This window comes from Xyrauchen texanus, chromosome 20 (genome assembly GCF_025860055.1).
Source record: "Xyrauchen texanus isolate HMW12.3.18 chromosome 20, RBS_HiC_50CHRs, whole genome shotgun sequence".
NCBI classification, from domain to species: domain Eukaryota; kingdom Metazoa; phylum Chordata; class Actinopteri; order Cypriniformes; family Catostomidae; genus Xyrauchen; species Xyrauchen texanus.
The window spans coordinates 487,748-513,396 of record NC_068295.1 but is presented as its reverse complement, the minus strand read 5'-3'; the positions used below and the strand labels follow the sequence as shown (position 1 = coordinate 513,396).

Genomic DNA, 25,649 nt, shown 5'->3' with positions numbered 1-25,649 from the left:
TCACAAACACACACACAGTCACACAAACAACTCACAGTCACACACAAACTCATACAAACACACACACACTCATACAAACACACACACACAAACAGACACAAACACACACAAACACACTATACACACACACACACATACAAATACACACACACATATACAAACACACACACACACACACACACAAACTCACAAACAGACACAAACACACACACACACAACATAGTCACACACAAACTCACACACACACTCACACAAACTCACAAACAGACACAAACTCACACACACACACTCACACACACACTCACAAACACACTCACACACACAAACTCACAAACAGACACGAACTCACACACACACAAACTCACAAACAGACACACTCATACAAACACACACACACACATTCACTCACTCACAAACACACACACAGTCACACAAACAACTCACAGTCACACACAAACTCATACAAACACACACACACACTCATACAAACACACACACACACACAAACAGACACAAACACACACAAACACACACACACACATACAAATACACACACACATATACAAACACACACACACACACACACACAAACTCACAAACAGACACAAACAAACTCACACACACACACTCACACACACACTCACACACACACAAACTCACACACACACTCACACACACACAAACTCACAGACACAAACTCACAAACAGACACAAACACACACACACACACAACAGTCACACACAAACAAACTCACACACACACACTCACACACACACTCACACTCATACAAACACACACACACACACACTCATACAACACACACACACACACACACTCACACACAAACACTCACACACACAAACTCACAAACAGACACAAACTCACACACACACACAAACTCACAAACAGACAAACTCATACAAACACACACACACACACTCATACAAACACACACACACACACACACACACACACACAACATAGTCACACACAAACTCACACACACACACACACAAACTCACAAACAGACACAAACTCTCACACACACACTCACACACACACTCACACACACACACACACACACACACACACACACACACACTCACACACACACTCACACAAACTCACAAACAGACACACATTCACTCACTCACAAACACACACAGTCACACAAACAACTCACAGTCACACACAAACTCACAAACAGACACACACACACTCATACAAACACACACACACAAACAGACACAAACTCACACAAACACACTATACAAACACACACACACACACACACACACTATACACACACACACTCATACAAACACACACACACACACTCATACAAGCACACACACTATACACACACACACACACACACACTATACACACACACTCATACAAACACACACACACACACACTCATACAAGCACACACACTATACAAACACACACACACACACACTATACACACACACTCATACAAACACACACACAAACACACACACACACTCATACAAAAACACACACACACACACTCCATAAGCTCGATAATAAACATGTTCATGATGCAGGGAGAAAGGCAGCATGGGGTCGTATATTTGTTTTTTATATACACAATTTGTTTTATTAGCAGTGTCACTCTTTCCTCATCACTGATGTAATTCCTGGAAGTTTCCCATCGAAATGTTGTTGTTTATGTTGTGTGTGTCATGAGAAAGTAATATTGGAGTATAACTAGACACAGACAAAGTTAAGCAATCATGTGTAATGTTTACGTCTTGTGGTTATACTGTGTGTATTGGAATGTTTATTGGCTAGTCCTATTGTAAGTGCCTCTGTGTACAGCCATTATTGCTATAAAAGAACTAATGGATGAATTGAAATATGTATGTTTTTAAATAAATAAAAATAAAACATTTGATCAAGAATTCTTCTCTGTGGCATCTCTGTGTTGATGTCAGTTTCTCTTTTATTTCTTTCATCACATTCCCAGTGGGTCAGAAGTGAACATACACTTTGTTAGTATTGGTATCATTGCCTTTAAATTGTGGGTCAAATGTTTTGGGAATCCTTCCAGAAGCTTCTCACAATAAGTTGCTGGAATTTTGTCCCATTCTGCCAGACAGAACTGGAGTGGTTTGACGGCCTCAGATTGAGGTCAGGACTTTTTTTTCTACAAAAGTCAGATCTTTGTCCCCATGTGCACTTGCAAACTGTAGTCTGGCTTTATTATGGTGGTTTTGGAGCAGCGGCTTCTTCCTGGCTGAGCCTTTCAGGTGATGTTCATATAGGACTGGTTTTGCTGTGGATCTAGATACTCGTCCACCTGTTTCCTCCAGCAGCTTCACAAGGTCCTTTGTTGTTGTTCTGGGATTGATTTGCACTTTTCACACAAACTACGTTCATCTCTAGGAGACCGAATGCGTCTCTTTCCTGAGCGGTGTGATGACTGTGTGGTCACATGGTGTTTATACTTGCGTACTATTGTTTGTACAGATGAACGTGGCACCTTCAGGTGTTTGGAAATTGCTCCCAAGGATGAGCCAGACTCACACATACACACTCACTTGACTGATTTCTTTTGATTATCTCAAGCAAAGAGTCACTGAGATTAAAGATAAGCCTTAAAATGCATCCACAGGTACACCTCCAATTCGGTACACATCCTATCAGAAGCTAATTGGCTAATTGTCTAAAGGCTTGACATCATGTTCTGGAATTTTCCAAGCTGCTTAAAGGCACAGTTAACTTAGTGTGTGTAAACTTCTGACCCACTGGAATTGTTTTATAGTCAGTTAAAAGTGAAACAATCGGTCTGTAAAATTTTTGGGAAAAATGACTTAGTAGATGTCCTAAACGACTTGCCAAAACTATCGTTTGCTAATATTAAATCTGTGGAGGAGTTTTTTTTCTACCTTAATTTAAATTCAGGAATTTAATTGATATTCTACAGCTTAACAAAACGGAGACGATTTGACAGATGAAACATAAATCCAATAAATACACGATTACATGCTTTGGCAAGGTTTTTTATACGATTAGGGTTATTTTTACAAGAAATGCTAACCCATGTAGCCTTTAACATTGTATAGAAAGCTACAAATAATACATTTTCTGCCTCATTCTCTGAACAGAATCCACATACGATCAGAAAAGGATGTGGTTATGTACACTCTGTGGGGATTTGAAGTTTGGAGCAGCACAATTATTTAACCTTGTGTAAATTGACATGAGAACATTTAGCTTTATGCTAAGCTAAAATGCTACTTCTTGCCTTTTACATGCATCTCTATAAACAATTCTTTTCTGTAAAAGTATCAAAAATATCCTTAAAACAAGATACATTTACTTGGGTAGCAAATACAAGTGAATTTACTTTATTTACTTGTTTATAGTCAAAACAATTCACATAAAATTGCCAGAACTGAAGAAGTAATCCAAAGTATTTAGATTACATTTCTGACCTTGAGTAATCTAAAGGAATATATGTTACAAATTAAACTTTATAGCTTGTAATCTGTAGCGGAATCATTTTTAAAAGTAACATTCCCAACCCTGGCGATTGAGCAAGTGACCAATCATGAGTTGCCGTGTCACTACACGTGTTGCATTTACATTTACATGTATGCATTTGGCAGACGCTTTTATCCAAAGCGACTTACAGTGCACTTATTACAGGGACAATCCCCCTGGAGCAACCTGGAGTTAAGTGTCTTACTCAAGGACACAATGGTGGTGACTGTGGGGATCTAACCAGCAACCTTCTGAGTACCAATGTATTATACAGAGCACTTATTACAGGGACAATCCCCCCGGAGCAACCTGGAGTTAAGTGCCTTGCTCAAGGACACAATGGTGGTGACTGTGGGGATCTAACCAGCAACCTTCTGAGTACCAATGTATTATACAGAGCACTTATTACAGGGACAATCCCCCCGGAGCAACCTGGAGTTAAGTGTCTTACTCAAGGACACAATGGTGGTGACTGTGGGGATCTAACCAGCAACCTTCTGAGTACCAATGTATTTATACAGAGCACTTATTACAGGGACAATCCCCCCGGAGCAACCTGGAGTTAAGTGTCTTACTCAAGGACACAATGGTGGTGACTGTGGGGATTGAACCAGCGACCTTCTGATTACCAGATTACCAGTTATGGGCTTTAGACCACTATGCCACCACCACTCCACCAGTATGGTTGGTACAGTTAGCTAACCGGGAACGGCTCTTGCCGTGTTCAAGTGGAAATGCGGTCTGTGATCAGAACCGTCCGGCCCGATGGTGGAAATACACTCATTATTTACACACTACAGGAACTCTCAAAAGATTTTCGCTCCAGGTCAACAAATTGATTAGCAATTAATTTATAAATCAGCCCACATGTGGTGGTTCCAGCATCTGATTAAAGAGCATAAATTATTTTTTGCTCAGCACACAATAACAAACACACATTCACCTGCACCCCTGAGGCGGTGTATTCGGGTAAACATGTCCATCTAGATTACTCTGGACTGTGTGTGTGTGTGGTCAGCTGGACAGAGACATGTCTGTCTGGACACATAAGCAGCTCTAATGAGACATGAGGGACAGAGTGGCATAATTAACATGACAATTATAGAATCAGCACTTTCAGTGTTTGAACCGAATTGCCTTGAAGGGACTTTGATAAGTGTTAGGGGTTTTTGGATAATAGTGACTAACTAGTGAATCATTTGGTCAGCCCTGTTCACACGGAAATCTCTCATTAAGCATTGAAATATTTCACAAAAAGATCATGCTTCAAACTCCGGCCCAAGCATTCTCATGGGTACTAATAGCTACGATTGATGGTCATAATGCACTTAATGCATCTTGCAAATAAATCTGAGATATCGAAGTTTCCTCCATCTCCAGACTGAAGCTCACAGACATGTGCAGAGCAGATTTACAGCTGACCTGAGACGTCATTCTGACGGCAGTGTGCCTGACAGATTCAATACAGCGGACAGAAGTGACAAGGCCTGAAGCAGTTCCCAGAGGAGGATCATTTGCTCGTCCATATCCAGCCTTCTGATGACCATTCCAGGAAAAAGAGTGAAAGTCCAGCCAAGAGAAAAGTCAATACGGCAACACAAAGCCAAGAAACAGAGCTTTCCAAGCGAGCAGACTTGACGTAATTGACGCCACGAATAATGAAATGCTTTTTAGATATTCTTCCCCAGAGAGTAAACAGATCTTTGGATTTGCATACTGATTGCAGTTAATCAGCGAGACTTAATGAAAGCACTGAGATCTGTCACTATAGAAGATAAAAGGTGTCATAAATAAGCGACACAATCTCTCTATGAAATCAAAGAGATCTTTGTGCCGATAAGCACCGTTGAGTCTCCTCTTTCTCTGACACGCTAAGTGCTTTACACATCGTAAACAGACGCCAACGCGGTGACCTTTACCCTTGTAACTGAACCACACTCTCTAAGAACTTTCAGTCTGTTCCTCTGCTAGTATAGACATATTCAAATGTTGCTTTTCAGGACAATTTCATTGGAAAGACTGTGCTTGAAAATTCACTTTAATGTCTTTAAAGCACATTGCCTTAATTGTGTTTGCTAAGTCAAGCATCACTATTACTATTGCTCAAACTGTAGTGATCAAACCTCGAGCAGTAAGTATTAAACGTTCAGTGTGTGTTTGTGACCCAGACATGATCCCTCAAATCATGTATGTTGTTGAGTTGAGATGTGCTCTTATTTTACTACATTTACATTTATGCATTTGGCAGACGCTTTTATCCAAAGTGACTTACAGAGCACTTATTACAGGGACAATCCCCCCGGAGCAACCTGGAGTTAAGTGTCTTACTCAAGGACACAATGGTGGTGACTGTGGGGATCAAACCAGCAACCTTCTGAGTACCAATGTATTATACAGAGCACTTATTACAGGGACAATCCCCCCGGAGCAACCTGGAGTTAAGTGTCTTACTCAAGGACACAATGGTGGTGACTGTGGGGATTGAACCAGCAACCTTCTGAGTACCAATGTATTATACAGTGCACTTATTACAGGGACAATCCCCCTGGAGCAACCTGGAGTTAAGTGTCTTACTCAAGGACACAATGGTGGTGACTGTGGGGATCGAACCAGCAACCTTCTGATTACAGTTATGTGCTTTAGCCCACTACACCACCACCACTCCATAACAGATCACACTTACTATTTTCACCTGAAAAAACCCCATAGACTGACAGTCAGATTTAGAAAGCAGAACATCACAGACTCCTTTCACTTGAGCTAGTAAACAACCACTTGGCAATACCCTAGCAATTAAACACAAGGCCCTAGCAACCACCAACAACACACTAGCATTGTAGCGAAGAGTATTGTGCATGCAATCACCAGTATGTCACAAGAGTGGTGCATATTTTGATGTCACACTACAAAAAGTGATTTTCCTACTAAGTATGTTTGTCTTGTTTTCAGTGGAAAATATCTAAACATTCTTAAAACTAAAAATAAGACATTTATTTGAGAAGCAAAATGATATATGTTGCCTTGTTTTCAGAGAAATTTTACAAAATGTAGAAACATTACTGCTAATGACCAGAAGAAACTATTTGCCAATAGGGTAATCGATAACTTGATTCAAGGGGAAAACACATGTATTTTTCTTACCCCGTTGGCAAATGTTTCTATCAGGAAGACTCGCAGTCTTGAGTGAAATTTAGGATGACTTTTATTTGATGAATATAAAACAGAAATGTAATGTCTCTCTTTGGCGTAGGCCCCGTTTGGTGGTCCGAAGTAGTTGTACTTGGAACCGGATCCTGCCGGAGATTGGAGGCAGGGGCGAGGAGACTACCCCCGTGCAGGACGGGACTCAACCGATGGCGGTGGGGTGGTGTTAGCACACTGAAACAGCAATGTGATCGATTGGGAGCAGACTTATAAAGCAATGGCTTACTTATGATTGGAGTTACCTAGCTAATGGTGCGACGATGCACAGCTGCTAGTCTTCCCGCTAGAACTACGCTGCACTTACATTTCTTCTCATTTTCGGTATAAACCCCACTAAATTTTGTTTGATTTCTCAGAAAACAACTTTGTGTCTTTGTGTAATCTCAGACTGATTCAAAGATGTTGAGATCCATCCCATCTGTTGCAGGACTCCTCCTCCTACTTCTATTCTATTCTATGTGCGAAAGAAATGTTTGGAAATCTAAAATTGGTATTTTCAATTGGCACACCAAAGCAGAAGATATAAAGATAGTCATCTTAAGACAGATGCTTTTGTGAAACATGTATGCATATACAGTACAAAGGGGTGGCATGACCAACATGTGCAAAAAACGTGTGAACAGCCCATAACTGGCCCTATACTTGACATGAACACATGAGCCCAAATTCCGACAGTTTGTGGGGTCCCATCAGGCTCCTGTCCGAATACAGGTATGTTGAATGGCTAACCAAGTACCAACCTAACCCTAACCCCATTGACCCACCCAATAACCCAGCAGAATTGGGTAAATAACCCAACAAAATGACCCAACAGACTCAAGCCAGCGTTCTGGTTTAAAACATAACTAGGCATTTTTTAGAGCATATGCATTTTGTGCCTCTGATGACATTCATATAAATCAATGTGAGTAGAGTCAGTGTCCAGAGAGCCTAGAGGTGACTCCTGATCTCTGATCTTGTCTGATGAGGATTTGTCTGGTTGTGGCTGTGGCAACGTTCCCCCGGAGCCTCCAGCCCTTCTGATTGTTATTCCCAGGTAAGTCCTCCTCTATCCCTTTAGAGTCTGATTATACCACGTGAAAGGAGGGTTTACAGCTGGGTCTGACACACAAATAGAGCTGTAGGTGGAGTCTTGAAGGTGTGCAAATGCAATGAGAGACTAGCGTGTGATTATGGGTAATCCCTCCTTAAATAAACCTAAACAGTGAGCCAACCGTGTTTAGGACGATTGGACAAGAAGACAGGACAATCTCTCCTAACTAAGATAGAACCACATACAAGAGAAGGGGCATCTTCATCAAAGATTATCTGTGGACTGCTTTTGTAAGACCCAGGATGAATTTTGCTGCTCAGTTTTTCTATGCTAACTTTACAAATGACGGCTCAGCGACACCAAAAGAGACGCGAAGGAGCTTCAACGACAGCGAGGAGTATGATCCCTTCTGGCAGAGGTGGGAAAAGGCTAATCTGAGTCTGAAACACCCTTGTCTCCCCAGGTTCTCCTCAAGTCTGACAGACGTGTTATTTCAAAGCAGTTCTAGAGTTTGAACACAGTTAAACGTTTGGAATCAGTGGCTTCCTCTAGAGACCGTGTAGCATCTCCTTCGTTTTTCCCTCCACATCCTATGGTTCAGTCAACACACCCATCCATTCCTGCCCGTAAACCCTTGAGACACCCAAACCTGCGGCTTCTAAAGAGGCAGCGTTCTGCCAAAGACATCAAGCTCTATCGTACACTACATCAACAGAATACATCCCAAAACCTTGTGCACCTATGGCTGCCATTCCTCATCCTGATCTAAGAACTCCTGGCGGAGTTCAAAGATTTTGTATCCTCCTCAGCCTCCAAATGTTCCCACTTATTCTCCTTTAGAAACACCAGATCTATCCTCATCTTTAGCATCCCCAGTTATCTCCCTTTATCCCTGCAGCTCAAGGACAGTGTATGACACATCCTGCAGCTTTTCAAAGCCTTAGTTATCTCTTCCTGCCACGGTAAACACTGAAGCAGAGAGAGAAACAATCTTTCCTTTGAGGGGATTCTTGCAACAGGTGTCCTGTATATCAGAGGAGGTATGGACAGAGGTCTTATTTCTCCAAAATGGAATAAAGAGAGATTGTGGTTGCAGTGGCCATGTGGTGAGAGTTTAGACTTGTAGGATCAAGTAGAGCTGAGCTGAGATATTAATAGATCTTAGAGCTGCGGGACAAGGCCAGAGAGAGATCACACTGAAAACTAACACCAAACTCACTTCACTTCACCTGAGGACGTCATCATCAGTTACAACAAACCGCCAATTCTACGACTCTTCTATGTTGGAGTATATACACTCTACAACGATATGACCACTGCATAGATAGATCTGGTCTTTTCTAAATACATGTCAGGGAAGTCTTTAGAGGACTTAGAAATGTTTGTATGAAACAGATAATATGTTGGATGTTTACACAATTGGTGAAAAACAGACATGCTAGGTCAATGCATTGCAAGCGCACGGGGCCTTGTACATATGTTTACATTTACATTTATGCATTTGGCAGAAGCTTTTGTCCAAAGTGATTTACAGAGCACTTAATACAGGGACAATCCCCCCGGAGCAACCTGGAGTTAAGTGTCTTACTCAAGGACACAATGGTGGTGACTGTGGGGATCGAACCAGTGACCTTCTGATTACCAATGTATTATACAGTGCACTTATTACAGGGACAATCCCCCCGGAGCAACCTGGAGTTAAGTGTCTTGCTCAAGGACACAATGGTGGTGACTGTGGGGATCAAACCAGCAACCTTCTGATTACCAGTTATGTGCTTTAGCCCACTACGCCGCCACCGCCACCACCACTCACACTCATATGTTGCATGCGTAACTGTTGCAGTAACAAATCTTAGTTCTCAAGGGGGCGATAGAATTGCCTTCAAATGTCTGTAGCATTCAAGGAATATTCAGTGTTCAATACAAGTTAAACTCAGCAGCATTTTTGGCAATAATGTTGATTAGCACAAAACATTATTTCCCTCCTTTTCTTTAAAAAGAGCAAAAATGAGAGTTACAATGAGAGACTTAAAATGGAAGTCAATGGGGTCAACTTTTGGAGGGTTTAAAAGGCAGAAATGTGAAGATTATAATTTTATATAAGCACTTACTGAATGGAATAGCAAAAGTAAATAATGTTTTCAAAACAGCTTTCTGAATACGCCCCCCAACTGCCATTGGTCAAACAGTCAGATAGTCCCGCCCCCTACTCACGTCATTGGTTGAGTGATGTTGTTGGGGTGGGTCTAAGCAGGTCGCTCCCAGGTCGCCATCTATGAATGGATTACTTAAAGTTGTCGCTGCATATTAAGCTAGGATAGGAGAAAGTACTTTAACACAGGAAACATGGGGGTCTGGGTATCTCAGCGAGTATGATGCTGACTATCACACCTGGAGTTGTGAGTTTGAATTTAGTGTGTGCTGAGTGACTCCAGCCAGGTCTCCTTAGCAACCAAATTGGCCCGGTTGCTAGGGAGGGTCTGGGTATCTCAGCGAGTATTGACACTGACTATCACACCTGGAATCGTGAGTTTGAATTTAGGGTGTGCTGAGTAACTCCAGCCAGGTCTCCTTAGCAACCCAATTGGCCCGGTTGCTAGGGAGGGTCTGGGTATCTCAGCGAGTATTGACGCTGACTATCACACCTGGAGTCGTGAGTTTGAATCCAGGGCGTGCTGAGTGACTCCAGTCAGGTCTCCTTAGCAACCAAAATGGCCCGGTTGCTAGGGAGGGTGGAGTCACATGGGGTAACCTCCTCGTGGTCGCTATAATGTGGTTCTCGCTCTTGGCGTGTGGCGTGTTGTGCGTGGATGCCACGGAGAATAGCGTGAAGCCTCCACACGCGCTACGTCTCCATGGTAACGCGCTCAACAAGTCACGTGATAAGATGCGTGGATTGACGGTCTCAGACGCGGAGGCAACTGAGATTCATCCTCCACCACCCGGATTGAGGCGAGTCACTACGTCACCACAAGGACTTGGAGCGCATTGGGAATTGGGCGTTACACATTCTGCTATTTGGTGGCCAAACATCAACGCACTGTTTAACGCCTGCTGCAAGCACCACTTTGGCCTCCACATGAGAAGCGCAATTTTAATACATTTTCCAGGCAAGAAGACAGGAGGTGTGCACAGTAAACACTGAAAACATGGATTTGGAGAAAAGAAAAAGGCCCTGGCCATTGCTTTTATACGATAATTACAGAAAGAAATAACAGGACTTGTTTATGTTAAGGTCTTGAATAAGTTCAAGAACTGCAGAACCTTTGGATGATCAGAAACAAAAAAGGGAAACATTTAATTTCAAATCATTGGCTGCCGGATTGAAAGGTCAACAGCAATGGGGTCAAAATTGCAACTTTGTAACTTTGTAATGCTGAAGCTGATGCTTCATTCCATGTGGAAGCCCCTTAAGTCACTAATGAAGAAAGCCATCCTGATAGCAAGTGTTCTGACTACAGTGTCTTTTTTCTTCCAACAGCACAGAACAGCGGAGTTCCTCTAAACCAGACTGCTCCTCCCACAGCGGCCCGTGTCACAAAGAAAGGCACATTGGTAACGGCTGGGCGGGTCGCCACTCAACTCTAATCTGCCCAGAACGCCTCAAAGATTTTGGAGTCGAGGAATACCTCAATGGAGATGTAAAAGTCTTTAAGACCACGGTTACGGAACCAGCTGAGGTCCAGTTAATGTCTACACCAAAACCTTCCGTTAAGAAAGGCGGTGAGAGCAAGTCTGCATCTAAACCTCCACCCGAGTATCTGCGCTTTGAAGACATCAGCGCTGCTGCCTTTAAACTCCAACAGTCAGGAATTCAGAAAACGCCCTGCACCGTATGTTCCTCACGCACTCACAGAGCTCAAGAACGGCCCATTCTACCTCAGTCCAAGACTGACACGCCACACCTCAGTCCAACATTCACAATAACACTCAGAGCTAGACACTTCCAGAGTACAAAAGGAAACATCTAGAAAGAGTTGATTAATCGTATGTTGTGTATTTCTCTGTTTGAGTTGTGTGAACACAAAGAACTGAACACTGACAAAATAACTTCACTGACATGAGATGAATCACTACAACACATGTATTACTAATGTGACATCTGCACAGACAATGATGTGATACATGCTAGTCAGAATGCAGATGTCTGTTATGAATATACCGTTTCCATATACAAATATATATATGCAGTGCAATCTCCTAAACCGGCTAAAACACAGTAAAATAACTGACTAAAGTTAATGAATATGACATGAATAATGACTTAATTTAATGGACATTTTTCGTTAATATTCTCGATGAAAGTAGAAATATTCAAGAACTGTACTTATACAGCAAGTAAACGTTACTATACACCTCTGAGGTTTGCTGGTTTTTGCTGGTTTAAGGTGGTATTGCTGGTCTTAGCTGTTTAAGGTGTTTTTCTGTTCTTAGCTGGTTTCAAGTGGTTTAGCTGGTCTTAGTTGGTTTAAGATGGTTTAGCTGGTATAAGGTGGCAGATAGTCTTAGCTGGTTTAAGGTGGATAGCTGGTCTTAGCTAGTTTAAGGTGGTTTAGCTGGTCTTAGCTGGTTTAAGATGTTTTTCTGTTCTTAGCTGGTTTCAAGTGGTTTAGCTGGTCTTAGCTGGTTTAAGGTGGCAGCTGGTCTTAGCTAGTTTAAGGTGGTTAGCTGGTCTTAGCTAGTTTAAGGGATTTTTCTGGTCTTAGCTGGTTTAAGGTGGTTGGCTGGTCTCAAGTGGTTTAGCTGGTCTTAGCTGGTTTTCAATTCTTTGCAGGTTTCAAGTGGTTTAGCAGGCCTTAGATGGTTTAAGGTGGTTGGTTGGTCTTAGCTAGTTTAAGGCGGTTTAGCTAGTCTTAGCTGGTTTAAGGTGGTTTTCTTTTAGCTGGTTTCAAGTGGTTTAGCTGGTATTAGTTGGTTTAAGATGGTTTAGCTGGTCTTAACTGATTTAAGGTGGTTAGCTGCCTTAGCTAGTTTAAGGTGGTTTAGCTAGTCTTAGCTGGTTTAAGGTGGTTTTCTGTTCTTAGCTGGTTTCAAGTGGTTTAACTGGTCTTAGCTGGTTTAATGTGGTGCTGGTCTTAGCTGGTTTGAGGTGGTTTAGCCGGTCTTAGCTGATTTAAGGTGGTTAGCTGGTTTAAGATGTTTATCTGGTCTTAGCTGGTTTGAGGTGGTTTAGCTGGTCTTAGCTGGTTTTAAGATTGTTAGCTGGTTTAGCTTGTCTTAGCTGGTTTAAGGCAGTTTAGCTGGTTTAAAGAGGTTAGCAGGTCCTAGCTGGTTTAGCTGGTAATCTGGTCTCCCAGCCTGACCAGTCGACAAGTGCCCATAACCTCTCTAAACCATAAAAACAGACCAACCTAACACTCATGGCCAGGCTGGGAGACCATCTAACCACCTTCAGCTGGTTTAAGAAGGGTTTTTCCCAGCATGTTAAAGCTAGTCTGATCATACTGTATACAGTTACACCACATGGTTTGTTTAAGGAAATATTTAGTCTGGTCTGCTGTTTTAGGACAGAGAATTTGGATCCATTTGTTTAAAGTTATTCCCCTGCTTTGGTCACTTTGGTTTTATAACCTGCAGAAAATGAGAAGAATCTTGTCTTAAATAAACACGTATGTTTCAAACTCTGGTCCAGTCTCTAAACATTTCCATTCTGTCCTCAGTACTCTCGGCTGTCCAAACAGTACGGGATGGAAATCTATCTGAAAAAAGAGCATCTCCATTACACTGGTTCTGTGAAGGAGAGAGGTGTTCTCTATCTTCTGTCCTCACTCAAACAGGTAATGATCGAGCAGAATGCACTCATGTACCATAACACATCAGTCACAGAACCCCTGATGAGAACCGACTTCATACATCCGCTAAAGATCACCAAGACCGGCAGTTGATTGAAAGTCACGGAGCAGAAATCACAGAGGAAAGTGACGTTAGTTCGGAGAAAAGCTCCAGCAGCATTTGAGAAATGCACATCACACATGCTTGCATATTATTTTGGATCTAATGCAATGACATTGAACACTTTAAAGGGTTCATGCAAATACTTTTTGGGGTCACTGTAATGTTTTCTTGAGGCCCAACACTGATATTAAATCTGTTTCAGGAGCAGCAGAGGAATGGTGTGATTGTGGCCACAGACTGTAACTTCTCGATGGCAGTGGCGTATCACGCAGTGGAGATGAGAATTCCCGTGTTTGTCATCATGCCGGTGAATAGCTCTCCACCACGCCTTTGCATCTATAGAGACTACGGCGCCATGGTGATCTCATACGGCAGCACCGCCCGAGACTCAATGAACCACGCACGGCACCTCGCCAAAGAGAACGGATACCTGTGTCTAGAGGAGTGAGTGATCTTAATGTGATCTTGTTAAGCATCACTATGATTATTGCTCTATGATCTGAACAAACCTCGAACACTCAGTATTCAACTCTGGTGACAAAAATCCCATAGACTTGCATTAAAGGAGGGACTCCAGTCTAGAATATCACAAAGACTTGAGGGTGCAGGACTCTTTTAGCTTGAGCCAGTAATCAATGACCTAGCAACCACACAGAACACCCTAGCAACAAGCAAGCAGACATCTCAGAACACCTCAGTAATTGCATAGAAAAGCCTTTTTAATCACACAGAACCCTCTAGAAACCAACCAAAAGCCCCAAGAACCACCATGTAGACCCATAGTAACCACCCAGTACACCCATTAGCAACCACCCAGTACACCCTTAGCAATCACCCAGTTCACCCATAGCAATCACCCAGTTCACCCATAGCAATCACCCAGTACCACATAGAAACCACCCAGAACCCCCTAGCAACCACACAGAACTCCATAGCAACCACCTAGTACACCCATAGCAATCACCCAGTTCACCCCTAGCAACCACACAGAACTCCATAGCAACCACCTAGTACACCCATAGCAATCACCCAGTTGACCTATATCAACCACCCAGTTGACCCATAGCAATCACCCAGTACCACATAGAAACCACCCAGAACTCCATAGCAACCACCCAGTAACCCCATAGCAATCACCCAGTTCACCCATAGCAATCACCCAATACCACATAGAAACCACCCAGAAACCCCTAGCAACCACACAGAACTCCATAGCAATCACCCAGTAACCCCATAGCAAGCACCCAGTACACCCATAGCAATCACCCAGTTCACCTATAGCAGCCACCCAGTACACCCATAGCAACCACCCAGTTCACCCATAGCAACCACCCAGTTGACCCATAGCAATCACCCAGTACCACATAGAAACCACCCAGAACTCCATAGTAACCACCCAGTAACCCCATAGCAATCACCCGGTTCACCCATAGCAACCAACCAGTTGACCCATAGCAATCACCCAGTACCACATAGAAACCACCCAGAACTCCATAGTAACCACCCAGTAACCCCATAGCAATCACCCGGTTCACCCATAGCAACCAACCAGTTGACCCATAGCAATCACCCAGTACCACATAGTAACCACCCAGTAACCCCATAGCAACCACCCAGTTCACCCATAGCAACCACCCAGTTGACCCATAGCAATCACCCAGTACCACATAGAAACCACCCAGAACTCCATAGTAACCACCCAGTAACCCCATAGCAATCACCCGGTTCACCCATAGCAACCAACCAGTTGACCCATAGCAATCACCCAGTACCACATAGAAACCACCCAGAACTCCATAGTAACCACCCAGTAACCCCATAGCAATCACCCGGTTCACCCATAGCAACCAACCAGTTGACCCATAGCAATCACCCAGTACCACATAGTAACCACCCAGTAACCCCATAGCAATCACCCAGTTCACCCATAGCAACCACCCAGTTGACCCATAGCAATCACCCAGTACCACATAGAAACCACCCAGAACTCCATAGTAACCACCCAGTAACCCCATAGCAATCACCCGGTTCACCCATAGCAACCAACCAGTTGACCCATAGCAATCACCCAGTACCACATAGAAACCACCCAGAACTCCATAGTAACCACCCAGTAACCCCATAGCAATCACCCGGTTCACCCATAGCAACCAACCAGTTGACCCATAGCAATCACCCAGTACCACATAGTAACCACCCAGTAACCCCATAGCAATCACCCAGTTCACCCATAGCAACCACCCAGTTGACCCATAGCAATCACCCAGTACCACATAGAAACCACCCAGAACTCCATAGTAACCACCCAGTAACCCCATAGCAATCACCCAGTTCACCCATAGCAATCACCCAGTACACCCAGACCAATCCTTCAGATCTCCCATAGCAACCACCCAGTGCATTCATGGCAACCACCCAGTAGCAACCACACAGAACTCCCTAGCAACCACACAGAACTCCCTAGCAACCACACAGACACCTCTAGCATTATGGCAGGAAGTTTGGCATGTTGCAGCAGCACTTACATGATGTAAAAATCTAGAGTATGATGCATTAATAATATGAAGTAAAATAGTGCCTACATGATTTGCACAGGGTAAGATAAATATAAACATAAATTGCATGCGCACTGAACGTTTTGTAAAGGTGTCAATCAAGTTGCAAGCATAAGAAAAAAATATTAGCTACTTTAATCATTTGCATAACTGTACTTCATGTGATGTGAATCTGTAATGTCATAATAACACAAAGTAAAGTTTGTCTTCTTCTGACTTTTGGCACAGTCTAAGACCTTAACATAACCAAACCTCTGCAGACCTGCAATCAGCGATATGCAAGTAGATAACAGCGACCATGTTTAGCTGCATAATCAGTGCTAAAAGAGAATCTGTCATTTTATATTAGCACAAAGTAAATGTTAAGCATTAAAGTATTGCTAATACTTTTTTTCTTACACTTGCAATTTGATTTACGCTTTCACAAAACCTATCCTGCACATGCAAATCATTTAGGGACTGTTTTACCTTCGTGCATTTATTTCTGATGGAGTCCTGCAGCGACATCTACAGTTCAGTCTCATAATAAATAAACACTTGAACTCAATGTTTTCTAATATCACTCAATGAGAACTAGTAATTATAGATGTACAAATGGCACATGTTTAGAGAGTCTTTTCTCTCGGCCAAATTCTTCTCTATAGTAAAACAAACCAACGTGACATCCTCTTTGTAAACGTGTTATAACCTGATCCTAATCTCAAACATGAAGAACACTCTTTAAACCAGAGCTGTGGGTTATGATCATGTGTCCATCATAAGACTCTCTCTCTCTCTGGCTATCTGTCTGTATCTCTCTCTCTCTGTCTGTATCTCTCTCTCTCTCTCTCGGTGTCTGTCTGTCTGTCTCTCTCTCTGTATCTCTCTCTCTCTCTCTCTCAGAGAGGACAGCTCGGTGTATCTGGCAGGTCTGGGTACAGTGGGCATGGAGATCTACGAGCAGGTGCCCAAACTGGATGCAGTCATCGTGCCTGCGGGCGGACTACTGGCGGGAACTGCAGCTGCCATCAAACACCTGAACCCTCGAATCTCTGTCATAGTGAGTCTAACGCATCATCATCATCATCATCATCATCATTAGTTCATTAAATCTCAAATGAACTCACGAACTTCATTCTGTCACCAAACATCATCTTTACATGCTGCAAACCTCTAGAACACACTGATAAAGTGCATTATTACGAGCACAACAGTCACGTCTGATGCTGAAACATGTCTGTGTGATTGAGGGTTGTTCATGTCACTAATGCCAACAATCGTTGTGTTTGTAACAGGGCGTTGAACCGGAGGAATTTGCCCTTTTATTGCAATCTCTCCAAACAGACTCTCCCATAAAGGATCTGTCCTGCAACCCCAACAAGAAACTCTACAGAGGTACAGAGTGAATGCACTGATATACAGTTACCCATAATGCATCTGGACGTTTACAAGCAGATTTGACACGACCTCTCGTTTGCTTTCCCCCTCAGATTTAGTGAATCACTCGTTGGGAACACAAACCTTTCGGTTGGCCAAGAACATGGTGGACAAAGTCATTTCTGTCAGGTATTGTGTGTCATGTCATGTTAAGCACTTCCTGTCTTGATATGCGTCATCAGATGTTGTAGAGGTGCATCACCTGAAACTTGAGATGATGTAAGAGATATTAACATGTCAAATAATTTTAGTTTTAGAACCATTAGACAAACTAGTTTTTTATGAATCATATTTGATCCATGAGGCTTTAAAGGTCGTTATCCTCTTGATTTGTGTGTGGGACTTTTATTATGGAAGTTTTTCTATAGGGGTAAATTTGGGGGTATTATCAGAGCACTCTGAGAGTTTGACCATGACAACTTCCTCTTCTTGCTCTATAAATATGGATATCACAGAATCAAATACAAATCAATGAAATATTATTTTATCACATGTATTTTATGCACCAAACACTATATTGACATTTAAAAAAGGGAAATTGGTGGGTCTCAGGAACTTTTGGTAAGATGACATCATAATAGCATGTGATGTAAAATAATTAGATCTTTATAATGAGTGGCGGCAAATATGAACATACACAGAAATATTCAGTCACACTTTAAATATATCTTATCAAATGTAAATGTCAGAATTTTAAAGCTCTGATTGTTTTGTGTTGGGCATGACTGTAATAATGTAATGTAATGTAACATAATGTAATGTGACGTAATGTAACGTGACGTAATGTAACTTAATGTAACATAACATAATGTAATGTAACTTAATGTAACATAACATAATGTAATGTAACAAAATAATGTAATGTAACGTAATTTAACATAATGTAATGTAACTTAATGTAACATAATGTAATGTAACATAACATAATGTAATGTAACGTAATATAATGTAACGTGACGTAAAATAATGTAACGTAACGTAATGTGACATAATGTAATGTAACGTAATATAATGTGATGTAACGTGACGTAAAATAATGTAATGTAACGTAATGTGACATAATGTAATGTAACGTAATATAATGTGACGTAATATAATGTGACGTAATGTAACGTGACGTAATGTAGCGTAATGTGACATAATGTAATGTAACATAATGTAACGTAATATACCGTAATATAATATAACATAATGTAATGTGACGTAATGTAACGTAATATACCGTAATATAATATAACATAATGTAACGTGACGTAATGTAACGTGACGTAATGTAACGTGACGTAATGTAACGTAATGTGACAATGTAATGTAACAATGTAATGTAACGTAATATACCGTAATATAATATAACGTAATGTGATGTGACGTAATGTGATGTGACGTAACGTAATGTAACGTAACGTAACATAATGTAACGTAACATAATGTAACGTAACATAATGTAACGTAACAATGTAACGTAACAATGTAACGTAACAATGTAACGTGACATAAAATAATGTAATGTGACATAATGTAACGCAACGTAATGTAACGTGACGTAATGTAACGTAATGTGACATAATGTAATGTAACGTAATATAATGTAACGTAATATAATATAACGTAATATAATGTGACGTAATGTAACGTGACGTAATGTAACGTGACGTAATGTAACGTAATGTGACATAATGTAATGTAACGTAATATACCGTAATATAATATAACGTAATATACCGTAATATAATATAACATAATGTAATGTAACGTAATGTGACATAATGTAACGTGACGTAATGTAACGTAATGTGACAATGTAATGTAACATAATGTAATGTAACGTAATATAATATAACGTAATATAATATAATGTAATATAATGTGACGTAATATAACGTGACGTAATGTGATGTAACGTAATGTAATGTAACGTAACATACCGTAATATAATATAACGTAATATAATATAACATAATATAATGAGATGTAATATAATGTGACGTAACAATGTAATGTAACGTAACATAATGTAATATACCGTAATGTAACAATGTAATGTAACATAATATACCGTAATGTAATGTAATGCTGATTGAGAGATATTCCTCAAAAGACTGCTGTATCATATTTAACACATGGATTTCAAAGGGGCTTTTCAATATAATAATATACAATATTTGAACCAAGCACAAGTTGCTTATATTCATCAAATCCTCATTTTAAAATATCAGTCACAATATAATCATTACTGTCACGTTTACTTTATTAAAATCAGCTGTCATTTATCCCAACATAAGAGTCACTTTTCCTGCAAGTCATTTTAAATAGATCGATATAAACATTGAAACCACTTTTCCACAAATAACCACTAGATGTGCCATAAACACGTGTAACGTACACACTATAGGTTGCTGCTCGTCAGCTTGAACAGAGAGTGAAACAGAAGCCGTTGTGCATCATATTTAATACACTTAGTGCTATAGGGTTCATAAAATTTAAATGCACTTTGGGTTTCACGTCCTCCAAATCAGAGGTTTTCAAATGATGTCAAAGACCCCGAAATATGATGATCCCCTTACGAGGGACCCCCTTAAATGAAATATAATAGTAGCTATATTTTAAAGGAGAAAGACTCATTTATATTGTGTGAGGGGAAAATAGTTAACATAATATTATAAATGCAATATTCTGTTTGCAAAATTAAACAATTGGATTTTTTATTGTCATTATACTTAAGTAGAAATTATTCAAATATCTGCCGGCAGGTCATCCCCATTCTCCCAAAATACTAAACTACTACGAGAACATTTGCTTCCTACTAATAACCTTTTCCTTTATGCACTAACAATGTTTAGCAAGTAAAACCACTATATATATATATATATATAAAGGTTACGTTGTTTACCTCAACAGGGAGGCAGATGCTCTGGTGGCCATGTTGCGCTTTCAGGAGTACGAGCGCTCGACTATCGACACAGAGGGTGCCATGGGTTTGGCGGCCATCTTGGCAGGCCAACTGCCAGAGCTTAAAGGCAAAAGGTGATTAGCGGAGGTTAGCTGAGGATTTTATAATATTCGGTCTGTATAGATGACCTTCAATGGGGCTCAACATTCAAATTAACACATTTATTCTAATGTTTAGCTACATTAAATACTTGTGGAATGGAATTCTCCTTTATGAAATGATCCGAGTCGTGTTCCAGGCCGTTCTAAAATGCACACCTGTGCCAAGGTGGCTAATGAACAAATAGCCAATAATACTTGTCGAAAGGTTTGTTTATTATGTTTATTTCATTTTAGTTCAAAAAAATAAAAAAAAAACTCTCATCATTTATTCACCCTCATGTCATCCCAGATGTGTGACTTTCTTTCTTCTGCAGAACACAAATTAAGATTTTTCAGAAGAATATTTCAGCTCTGTAGGTCCTTACAATGCAAGTGAATGGTGAACAGAACTTTCAAGCTCCATTAAGTACATAAATCAGCATAAAAGTAACCCATAAGACTCCAGTGGTTTAATCACTTTGGGTAAGAGACAGATCAATATTTCAATCCTTTTTTTAAAAAAAATAAATCTCCACTTTCACTTTAAGAATGTGTGAGACATTTCTAGTAAACATATTGGAAAAATTAATAAATATTGATCTGTTTCTGACCCACACCTTCCATATCACTTCAGAAGACATGGATTAAACCACTGGAGTCTTATGGGTTACTTTTATGCTGCCTTTATGTGCTTTTTGGAGCTTCAAAATTCACTTGCATTGTATGGACCTACAGAGCTGAAACATTCTTCTAAAAATCTTAATTTGTGTTCTGCAGAAGAAAGAAAGTCGCACGTCTGACATGAGGATGAGTAAATGATGAGTGGATTTTCATTTTTGGGTGTACTGTCCCTTTAATAAATGTATTGCACCGTTCACATGCACACCAAAATGCCGAAAACTCCCAAAAAGCTGCTAATTTCAAAAATCAGACAAAGCAAGAAATCAAGGAAGTACAGGACATTAGGATGTGATAACCGGTGAAATGTGTGTTGTGCACTAGGGTGGCAGTGGTGGTGAGCAGTGCTAATATGGAGCTGGACCTGTTTCTGCAGTGTGTGGAACGAGCTCTGGTTCTGGATGACCGGATCAGTCGATTCACAGTGCAGTTGAGTGACTGGCCCGGAGACATGGCCAAACTGCTGGAGACACTCGCCCGAGAGGACGTCAGGTGAGAGATGACACTGTGTGATCCGCATGTGTCTGTTATGACTCCTTACAGTCGTGTTCACAGCAGCATGTTCATGTGTCATACAGTAAGTGATGATTATGTAATAAGAGCTTCATTAAGTCACAGTTAAAGTTAGACTGTGACCTTTTCCTCAGTTTTCAGACTAAATGTCACGACACAGAGAAAGACATCCTCTGTCCTCACTCAATTATCAACACAATCTGGCCAAAGCATCCATACACACACTTTACATGTCGTTCTGTCTCTCTCTCAGGTTGCTGGATGTTTGTCACAAACGGTACAGTGATAAAGCAGAGCTGTTTAAAGCACAGGTCAGACAACACTGCTTTCACACTTACTTATGATTCCACTGTTCATTCACTATTGCAACTGCAGGTATAGTTCTTACCTTTGTTACTCAATTGTAAGTCACTTTTCATAAAAGCGTCCGCTAAATAACTAAATAAACTAAACACATTCTATAGAGCCCATATTTATAATGCATACATTCATAATGTCCCAAAACACACCTTATAATAAGTAATAATGTCTCATAAATAGTTATAACTACAGTTATTATACATTATAAGATTCCTCTATTCATAGTTCTACTTTAGAGTATAATGCATTATAACACAAGTCATTATTATAACACGTTATACTCTATGAATAGGTCGTTATTATAATGCGTTATACACTATGAATAGGTCATTATTATAACGCGTTATACACTATGAATAGGTCGTTATTATAATGTGTTATACACTATGAATAGGTCATTATTATAATGTGTTATTCACTATGAACATGTCGTTATTATAACGCGTTATACACTATGAATAGGTCATTATTATAATGCGTTATACACTATGAATAGGTCATTATTATAACACATTATACACTATGAATATGTCGTTATTATAATGTGTTATTCACTATGAATATGTCGTTATTATAATGTGTTATACACTATGAATAGGTCATTATTATAACGCGTTATACACTATGAATAGGTCGTTATTATAATGCGTTATACACTATGAATAGGTAATTATTATAATGCGTTATACACTATGAATAGGTCGTTATTCACTATGAATATGTCGTTATTATAACGCGTTATACACTATGAATAGGTCGTTATAACGCGTTATACACTATGAATAGGTCGTTATTATAACGCATTATACACTATGAATAGGTCGTTATTATAACGCATTATACACTATGAATAGGTCGTTATTATAATGCGTTATACACTATGAATAGGTCATTATTATAACGTGTTATACACTATGAATAGGTCGTTATTATAACGCGTTATACACTATGAATAGGTCGTTATTATAACGTGTTATACACTATGAATAGGTCGTTATTATAACGCGTTATACACTATGAATAGGTCGTTATTATAACGCGTTATACACTATGAATAGGTCGTTATTATAATGTGTTATACACTATGAATAGGTCATTATTATAACGCGTTATACACTATGAATAGGTCGTTATTATAATGTGTTATACACTATGAATAGGTCATTATTATAACGCGTTATACACTATGAATAGGTCATTATTATAATGTGTTATTCACTATGAACATGTCGTTATTATAACGCGTTATACACTATGAATAGGTCATTATTATAATGCGTTATACACTATGAATAGGTCATTATTATAACACATTATACACTATGAATAGGTCATTATTATAACGTGTTATACACTATGAATAGGTCGTTATTATAACGCGTTATACACTATGAATAGGTCGTTATTATAACGCGTTATACACTATGAATAGGTCGTTATTATAACGCGTTATACACTATGAATAGGTCGTTATTATAACGCGTTATACACTATGAATAGGTCGTTATTATAACGCATTATACACTATGAATAGGTCGTTATTATAACGCGTTATACACTATGAATAGGTCGTTATTATAACACGTTATACACTATGAATAGGTCGTTATTATAACGTGTTATACACTATGAATAGGTCGTTATTATAACGCGTTATACACTATGAATAGGTCATTATTACAACGCGTTATACACTATGAATTGGTCGTTATTATAACGCGTTATACACTATGAATAGGTCGTTATTATAACGCATTATACACTATGAATAGGTCATTATTATATTGAAGATTTAGGGAGGGTAGAGTCCTAATAACTAATATCAAAAGGGGTTTTCTTTACGTACCCTTGTACTGTAAATGCAGGGAATGACATTCACAGTGAGTTGCACATCAGATTGTAGAACCTGTGGAAACTATAAATTAAATCACACATAGGAATAAGTTTTGCCATTTTTTTGTTTGATTATTTGTTTTCACACAGGTGGAGTGTGTCGTTGAAACTCGTGATAAATCTCAAAACGGTCATCTGCGCCAGACGCTGTCAGACCGATACCCGTCTCTCCTCTGGCTGGACCGGTGATCAGAACACACACTTCACTATAAAACTGCTGATTCACAACGTTTATAAAGGATAAAACAAACACAAATCAATTCACATGTAAATGTTAAGACTGTATAACATGTCACATGACGTCTAAGCCACAAAATGAACATCAGTCATTCCACAATTTATTCAGTATTATTGAACATCCTCAAAACAGGAGATGAGGAATGAAGCTGTATAAATCTCTTGTCTGTGTATAGGCTTACTGTGTGTTTGATGTGGAAACTAGCGGTGTTATACAGATGTCTGCTGTATTTTGGGTTAATAAAATAAAGGTTTATCCAGTCTTATCATTCACTGTTTGATTGAGTCATAATTCTGATCAATATTTTGTAATGAACATGAGTGAGAACGGGTCGAGGATGAAGAGTTAAATAAAAGAGTTTCCTCGTTCTTGAGCAGATGATGATTTCCTCTTGATTAAAGACTTGAGACAGTTTGTGTAGAGACGAGTGATTAGAGTTTAAAGTCCGTAAGTCTATTAGCTGATGTCACCTTGAGCGCTGCAGAGAACGCTCACAGAACGTTACCACAACACTGTCTGTGTCTGAGAATAAGAGAGCATTGAAAGAATACTTCACCCAAAAATGACAGTTCATTTCCTCACTCTCATGTCATTCCAAACTTGATATTATTTCAGTGGAACACAAAAGTACAAACTTTGAAGAATCTTCACGCAGTTCTTTTCCATATGACGACATTCTCACGACACCCGTCAAGAAATTGAAAGGACATATTTAACCCTGAATCAATAAAATAAATAAAATAAATTAATGAAATTATATTTTGCATAAAGATCGTTGAGATTGTGACATTAGCTATACACAACACATCATTTTAATGTATAGAAACTGATTGAACACTGTTCATAAGACTCTAGACGGTCATTTAAGGGTTAAACTTCTGCTGCAGGAGTCACGTGACACAACAACATGACGATGATTTCTGTGAAGCGCTCCTACAGACACGGCTTCATTAAAAGTGTCTCTAGTAATGAATCTCTTTATGTTTTGTCATTGAAACCTGTTTGTGTGTAAAGAGGAGAGTCTCTAGTTTCATTTGATACGCTGCTTTAATAAATCCATTCATTTATCACTCGTCAGCGCTGATAAACATGATGTCCACATACGTGTACACTGGCACCACATTTTCCCAAAAGCACAAAAAACATGTTTGTTATTTTGAACAACTTTAACACATCTGTGGGTCATTTATCTTCATTTTAATATACATATGTGAAAGGAGGAGTTTAGAATGAACGCTTTAGAACGGACCAATCAGAGCAGAGCATGCTCTCTGAAAGGAGGAGTTTAGAATGAATCCTTCAGAACGGATCATTGAACGA

At 39.9% G+C, this 25,649-nt stretch overlaps 1 protein-coding gene across 1 annotated transcript; it reads left to right on the top strand.

The window, feature by feature from the left end:
* Positions 1–7,924: 7,924 nt before the first annotated feature.
* LOC127660799 (L-threonine ammonia-lyase) lies at positions 7,925–24,582 on the top strand. Its single transcript, XM_052151218.1, has 11 exons — positions 7,925–8,169; positions 11,233–11,584; positions 13,412–13,528; positions 13,849–14,090; positions 17,084–17,240; positions 17,476–17,575; positions 17,671–17,746; positions 20,516–20,641; positions 21,650–21,817; positions 22,092–22,149; positions 24,182–24,582. Exons 1-11 carry the CDS (start codon positions 8,054–8,056, stop codon positions 24,278–24,280), a joined length of 1,611 nt encoding a protein of 536 aa, XP_052007178.1. The 5' UTR covers positions 7,925–8,053; the 3' UTR covers positions 24,281–24,582.
* The last annotated feature ends 1,067 nt before the right edge of the window (positions 24,583–25,649 follow it).

Excerpts from the sequence above, each read along its gene's own strand:
- LOC127660799 (XM_052151218.1), top strand. The coding sequence starts at position 8,054 with ATGAATTTTGCTGCTCAGTTTTTCTATGCTAACTTTACAAATGACGGC. Across the intron at positions 11,585-13,411 it reads TTCAGAAAACGCCCTGCACC|TACTCTCGGCTGTCCAAACA; the intron begins GTATGTTCCTCA and ends TTCTGTCCTCAG. Across the intron at positions 21,818-22,091 it reads CTCGCCCGAGAGGACGTCAG|GTTGCTGGATGTTTGTCACA; the intron begins GTGAGAGATGAC and ends TCTCTCTCTCAG.